We start from the raw sequence: 7574 nt of genomic DNA, 5'->3' as shown, positions 1-7574 counted from the left end.
AGGGAAGGCTAGGTTAGCTTGGCTTTCCTCCGATTAACAAATCTCAATGGTGTGAATTCCGGTTCCCACAGTTTGGTGCTAAAAGGAGGTGGGGGTGGGTACGGATCTATCTCTCACGCAACCGCGCACGCTCAGTCAGGTATGACGACCGACGCTGACAAAGACAAGCAAACGCACGACGGGACTTCCGTCAATGCCAACGCTGAAAGAACTCCAGCTGGAAACGTATCCACGGTCACTATGAACGCCGTGATACTAGACCAGAGAAAAGAAATGTTCGCCTCCACTCAGAAAAACTCGGACGAACAAGGAAAGCTCGTGGCCTCTCTCGCAAAACAGGTGGAAACCTGAACGGCGAAGGCCAAGAGTAAAAACCCGCGCGGGGCCACAAGAGCTCGCAGCGGCAGAAGACTCGATTTCGATTATGATGTTATCCATTTTCTTAATTTTGACTTGTACCAGAGCGTTTTTCTGAGCGTGTCTATGGCCACCTTGCCGCTTATCCCGCTAACTCTTGATATAACCAGCTTGAACCGGCTTATGAACTCGCGGAGGGGTTCGTCTTCCCTCTGGGACAGACTCTAGAGGTCGACATCGGATGTTTCTCTATCTATGAACATAGAGTATTGATTGAGAAATTCTGACTCGAGTTGTCGGAAACTTCTGATGGAGTTTCGCATAAGGCGTGCGAACCATTCGAGCGCCGCTCCTTCCAGATTTTTGACGAACAGACTGCAGTAGCCGGCGTCCTTTTCGCTATCCTTCAGTCTGGCCCTTCCCATCGTGATGTGGAAAGCCTGAAGGTGTGCTTTAGGATCAGTCGTACCATCAAACTTTGGTACTTTGATTTTCCCTGGGTCAGATACCCTCGTATCAGAGATGCGAGCAGTGAAGGGTGTCTTCCGAGCCCCCTCGAGTAGTGTGTCGATCTCTGGGGCAGCGCTGGTAGCATGATGGATCTGGGATTTCACGGCCCTTACTTCCGCTGCAGTTTTGGTTATGTAGTCGTGAAGGTCGCGTATGTCCGATTTCTCACCAGAATATTTCCGAGCTTGTCGGCGTTTGCTACGAGTAATCTCGGCCTGTTTCTCAGCCAACTCCTCCTGTTCGATCCAGTAGAGGTTTTCCTCCTCTTCCGTCAATGGTTTATCGAACGGGGAGCCTTCCTGAGCCGATCGGCTTCTGGTTCTTCTCAGATGTCTTTCAGCGTCCTCCTCGGTATCGTTGGAGACGTCGCTGGGATCCAAGTCGACATTCTCGACTTCATCGACCTCTGTGTCCTTTGCAGGAGGTAGAGGACTTTCAGAGTTCCGTTTCTCGGCAGGGGATGTTTCGCTGGGGTTCTGTCCAGAAGGACGTTTGCCGCGATGTTCTTGGCCTGTCGAGTGGGGTTGTGAAGTTGAGTTTTCTTCCGCAGATTTTCATAGATATGCGGGGGAGGACTGCATGGGTCCTAGCCGTTAAGGTTTGGGCCTTTTTCGTCAAGGTATCCACGAGTTTTTCCTGTTCTTCCGACCTCTTTTCGTAGGCGGAGAACATATTTTTGAACTCCTCGACCGTCGCGGCGTTAGCAGTTGCGTTGGCCGCAGAGACGGCCGCTTCCGGAGTGTTTTGATTGTCACTGCCTCCTCCATTGAGAGGAGTTTGCATGATGTTCGTGTCGTCAGTTTACATGTCTGATCGAGCGTGTTGTGGCTGAGAGTTAGATTGATCCGTACCCCCCCTCCTTCTAGCGCCAAACTGTGGGAACCAAAATTCACACTGTCGATTTCCGTTTAAATAAGGAAAGTAGGAGAACCCTAGTTCCCAGAGGGCCGGATATTTGCTAATACCACACGCCAAGCGATCATAACACGAAATAAAAACGATAAAATATAAGAAATCCAAAAGGGAGCAAAGTAGATCTTATTTCGAATTTGCGTTTGAGCGTTACAACAACGTAAGAGCCTGGGCTACGAGAGCTGTCAGCGAGATTCCTAGTTCTAAAACCCTAAAGCTGCTAAACCTAATTGAGTCGCAGCTCGAATAACATAAATAAAAAATTGCCTTAATTGCCCCTAAGTGCTAAGTTTTACTGTGTGTCGAATCTCCCTTTGCCTCTCGCCTAGGACTCCTTATATACCCTCTCCTAGGTCGGTTTGCGCCTTTCCCCTTCTGCCCTTAAGCCGTCATAGCTCAAAAATGGAGATATTCCAATTTTCCCGATATTTGTGATTATCTTCGGAAACTTCACATTTATCCCCGGAAACTTGACATTTATCTTGCCTTACGAACCAACCATAAATTGTCATACGGCTTATGGGTTTTTGGTTTAGAAATCGTAAGTGGGCTTCGAGTTACGTTTTAGGTCTCTTTGGGTTGTCTTCGACTCGAAACGTTTACTACGGTTTCTTCAATAAAAACAAACTTCCCGCGGTTTTTATCGTAAAGTTTAAATGATGACTTCGAGTGATGAGAAACAAAGAATGGTTTAGCCATGACTCACGGGAGATAGCATTAAAGAGTAGACGAGAATGCATGGATTCGTATTGTATGGACGTTCTGGGAGAGTTCGGTCGTGCTCGGTCGCTATGTAGCGACCGAGCTTTGGCTCGAACTCGGTCGCTACGTAGCGACCGAGCTTCGCTTCTGTGTTGTCCGATTGCCATACTCGAACTTGTCCGTGGCCGGTTTGGATACGTGTCCGTTGCCTTGGGACAATTGGTATTTGGTTAGATCGAGATTATAACAAGATTTTACCGTAAGGCTCTTTGTAAAGATATTTTTTACGAGGAATCACTTCCGTAAAAAAAATGCTCATGCTGATTTTTGTGGAGATTTGGACATTAACTTCGTCGTAACCATTTTTCACCCCAATGTTGGGGTCAAAACCGGTCACGATGGAATCAATGCCTGAAAGTTCCCGAAACCGTGTATCCTCGTCGAAGTTCCCATAACACAATCCTCGGGCCCTTGGACGCAATACCCATGTCTCGTCTCGCTTAGGATTATCAAAGAAACACTTCGGGAAAAGTTATAAAAACTTGGTTGTCGAAATAGATTCCTGCCTGCTGTATAAAACGGCTATGGTTAGCTTGAACACCAGTTGCCTTAACTATACAGGGAATTGGAATCCTTTCGGAAAAACCAACGGCTGTTTCTTAGGAAAAATCGTAAAAATGTCTAAGTCCCAAAACGGCCCAAAAGGGGCCTGAACCGCGGCTAAACGGCCCACTTACGATTTTAGAACAGGATTGAGCCTAAGGCTGATATGACAGTCTATTTTTTATTCGGAGGAAAAGATAAAAAGTTTCCGAAGATAATCATGAAGGGTGGCGAAAAATGGAAAAGCCCGTCTCGCGACGAATCCGGCCCAGGAAGAGGTGTAAACCGACCTAGAGAGAGTATATAAGGAGAGCTTAAGGCGAGGAGCAAGGGAGAGCTTTCTCAGAGCAAACTTAATACCTAGAACAATTTAGGCATTTTTCTATTTTTACTACCGAACTGCGACTCGACTAGGTAAGAACTTAGGTGGCTAGACTAGTGAACGTACCGACAGCTCTCGTGGCCTAGGATCTTACCTGTTGTTCACGCTCAAACGCGAATTCGGAAATAGGATCTCTTTGTTCTATTTTCGCTCTTTTACGATTTAGTACTTTCGATTCTTTCATATTGATTGTGTTGTGCGTGGCCCAGCAGATAACCGGGACCTTCAGGGAAGGCTAGGTTAGCATGGCTTTCCTCCGATTAAAAAATCTCGACGGTGTGAATTCCGGTTCCCACAGTTTGGTGCTAGAAGGAAGGGGGGGGAGTTATGGATCTATCTCTCACGCAACCGCGCACGCTCAGTCAGGTATGACGACCGACGCTGACAAAGACAAGCAAACGCACGACGGGACTTCCGTCAATGCCAACGCTAAAAGAACTCTAGCTGGAAACGTATCCACGGTCACTACGAACGCCGTGATACTAGACCAGATGAAATAAATGTTTGCCTCCGCTCAGAAAAAGTCGGACGAACAAGGAAAGCTCGTGGCCTCTCTCGCAAAACAGGTGGAAACCTTAACGGCGAAGGCCAAGAGTAAAAACCCGCACGGGGCCACAAGAGCCCGCAGCGGCAGAAGACTCGATTTTGATTATGATGTAATCCATTACCTTGTGGAGGGCGTCTTGGATCGTCCGTGGTTTGTCGAGGGTTATCCATTTTCTGAATTTTGACTTGTACCAGAGAGTTTTTCTGAGCGTGTCTATGGCCACCTTGCCGCTTAATCCGCTAACTCTTGATATAACCAGCTTGAACCGGCTTATGAACTCGCGGAGGGGTTCGTCTTCCCTCTGGGACAGACTCTAGAGGTCGTCATCGGATGTTTCTCTATCTATGAACATAGAGTATTGATTGAGAAATTCTGACGTGAGCTGTCGGAAACATCCGATGAAGTTACGCTTAAGGCGTGCGAACTATTCGAGCGCCGCTCCTTCCAGATTTTTGACGAACAGATGACAGTAGCCGGCGTCCTTTTCGCTATCCTTCAGTCTGGCCCTTCCCATCGTGATGTGGAAAGCCTGAAGGTGTGCTTTAGGATCAGTCGTACCATCAAACTTTTGTACTTTGATTTTCCCTGGTTCAGATACCCTCGTATCAGAGATGCGAGCAGTGAAGGGTGTCTTCCGAGCCCCCTCGAGTAGTCTGTCGATCTCTGGGGCAGCGCTGGTAGCGTGATGGATCTGGGATTTCACGCCCCTTACTTCCGCTGCAGTTTTGGTTATGTAGTCGTGAAGGTCGCGTATGTCCAATTTCTCGCCAGCAGATTTCCGAGCTTGTCGGCGTTTGCTACGAGAAATCTCGGCCTGTTTCTCCGCCAACTCCTCCTGTTCGATCCAGTAGAGGTTTTCTTCCTCTTCCGTCATTGGTTTATCGAACGGGGAGCCTTCCTGAGCCGATCGGTTTCTTGTTCTTCTCGGATGTCTGTCAGCGTCCTCCTCTGTATCGTTGGAGACGTCGCTGGGATCCAAGTCGACATGCTCGACTTCATCGACCTATGTGTCCTTTGCAGGAGGTAGAGGACTTTCAGAGTTCCGTTTCTCGGCAGGGGATGTTTCGCTGGGGTTCTGTCCAGAAGGACGTTCCCGCGATGTTCCAGGCCTGTCGAGTGGGGTTGTGAAGTCAAGTTTTCTTCCGCGGATTTTCGTAGATATGCGGGGGAGGACTGCATGGGTCCTTGCCGTTAAGGTTTGGACCTTTTTCGTCAAGGTATCCACGAGTTTGTCCTGTTCTTCTGACCTCTTTTCGTAGGCGGAGAACATCTTTTTGAACTCCTCGACCATCGCGGCGTTAGCAGTTGTGTTGGCCGCGGAGACGGCTGCTTCTGGAGTGTTTTGATTGTCGTTGCGTCCTCCATTGGGAGGAGTTTGCATGCTGTTCGTGTCGTCAGTTGACATGTCTGATCGAGTGTGTTGTGGCTGAGAGTTAGATTGATCCGTACCCCCCTCCTTCTAGCGCCAAACTGTGGGAACCAAAATTCACACTGTCGATTTCCATTTAAATAAGGAAAGTAGAAAAAACCCTAGTTTCCCAGAGGTCCGGATATTTGCTAATACCACACGCCAAGCGATCAGAACACGAAATAAAAACGATAAAATATAAAAAATCGAAAAGGGAGCAAAGTAGATCTTATTCCGAATTCGTGTTTGAGCATTACAGCAACGTAAAAGCCTGGGCTACGAGAGCTGTCTGCGAGATTCCTAGTTCAAAAACCCTAAAGCTGCTAAACCTAATTGAGTCGCAGCTCGAATAACAAATACGAAAGATTGCCTAAATTGCTCTAAGTGCTAAGTTTTGCTGTGTGTCGAATCTCCCTTTGCCTCTCGCCTAGGCCTCCTTATATACTTGCTCCCAGGTCAGTTTGTGCCTTTCCCCTTCTGCCCTTAAGCCATCGTAGCTCAAAAATGGAGATATTCCAATTTTCCCAATATTTGTGATTATCTTCTGAAACTTCCCGTCTACGATGGCACCACCAACCCGAAGGCGCATCTGCAGTCTTTCCAGATCGCGATGGGAAGATGCAAACTCAAGGAACTCGAACGAGACGCTGGCTACTGCCTCCTCTTCGTCGAAAACCTCAAAGGGGCCACGCTTGAATGGTTTTCTCGTCTGAAACGAAACTCCATCTGAAGTTTCCGTCAGCTCGCCTCGAAGTTTCTCAAACAATATTCCATGTTCATGGACAGTGAAACCTCAGACGTCGACCTTTGGAGTCTATCTCAAAGAGAAGACAAACCACTCTGCGAATTCATGAACAGGTTCAAGCTGGTAATGGCAAGAGTCACTGGAATCAGCAACAAAGTGGCAGTCGACGCTTTGCGGAAAACTCTCTGGTACAGGTCGAAACTCTGGCAATGGATATCCCTTGAAAAACTGAGAACAATCCAGGACGCTCTTCACAAGGCAACGGATTTCATCATGATGGAAGAAGAGATGAAAGTCCTCTCCCAGAAGTACAACCCGCAGAAGACGTCCGCGAGAAGGAAAAACCCTCGTAAAGACAGGTATGTACAACACGAGGGAGAAGGAAAATACCTGGACCAGGAACCAGTTCAAGAATAATTCCTACTGCGAGTTCCACCATACCAGAGGTCATTCCACTATGAACTGCAAGGTTCTCGGCGCAAGGCTTGCTGCGAAGCTCCTTGCCGGCAAAATTTTGAAGGTCACATGCATAAAAGACCTCCTCCAGGATTCTGATTGCCCTCCCAAAACTGATAAAGAGTCCCCCGAAAAGGACACCCGCGAAAATCAGTCGGGCGAGAAACGCGGAAGGAGGCAGGATGACCAAGGAAACGACATCAACCGTAGAAGGGTTAGCATGATCATCGGGGGATCACAATTCTATCGTGATTTGATCTCGTCGATCAAAGCTTATGGACGGAAGGCTGAGACAAGTTCAAGCTGGCTGGCTCGGTCCCCAACCGACGACGCCCCTAACGATACGATCGTCTTCGAAGAGCGGGAAACCATCAGAATCGACAAACCTCACTGCGACCCATTGGTTATCGATCTGATAATCCGAGACCTGGAAGTGGGAAGGATCCTTATCGACACGGGAAGCACAGTCAATGTCATCTTCCGCGATACCCTCCGGAGGATGAACATCGAACTAGGAGAAGTCGTCCCGGAACCAAAACCTCTCACCGGTTTCTCAGGTGCAACGTCAATGACCCTCGGATCAATCAAACTCCCAGTGATGGCTAAAGAGGTGACGAAAATCATTGAATTCGCGGTTGTCGATAACCCTGCCATCTACAATGTCATCATGGGAACTCCTTGGATCAATGCCATGAAAGCGGTACCGTCAACTTACCACCTTGGCATCAAGCTCCCAACTCCAAACGGAATAGCGGTAATCTGGGGATGCCAGAAACAGTCTAGGCTCTGCTTCTTGGCCGAGCATAAACTACGACAAACTCAGAACACCCCCGCGGTCAACCCGAAGCGGGCTAAGAAAGCTAAAAACGCTCACGAGAGCTCCATAAAATGTGATCCAGAATCAGCCGACCAGGCAACGACTCCAGACAGCGACATAGTCCCCGAGTCCATC

General features: G+C 48.3%; 1 protein-coding gene across 1 annotated transcript; it reads right to left on the bottom strand.

The window, feature by feature from the left end:
- Positions 1-581: 581 nt before the first annotated feature.
- Positions 582-1650, bottom strand: LOC106314773. Its single transcript, XM_013752596.1, has 2 exons — positions 1434-1650; positions 582-1378 (listed from the first exon to the last, which is right to left on the bottom strand). The coding sequence occupies exons 1-2, from the start codon at positions 1648-1650 to the stop codon at positions 582-584; spliced, it is 1014 nt and encodes a 337-aa protein (XP_013608050.1).
- Between the last annotated feature and the right edge of the window lie 5924 nt (positions 1651-7574).

This window comes from Brassica oleracea, chromosome C9 (genome assembly GCF_000695525.1).
Source record: "Brassica oleracea var. oleracea cultivar TO1000 chromosome C9, BOL, whole genome shotgun sequence".
NCBI lineage: Eukaryota > Viridiplantae > Streptophyta > Magnoliopsida > Brassicales > Brassicaceae > Brassica > Brassica oleracea.
Note: the sequence above shows the minus strand (reverse complement) of the source record. Positions and strands in the feature narration are given on the sequence as shown.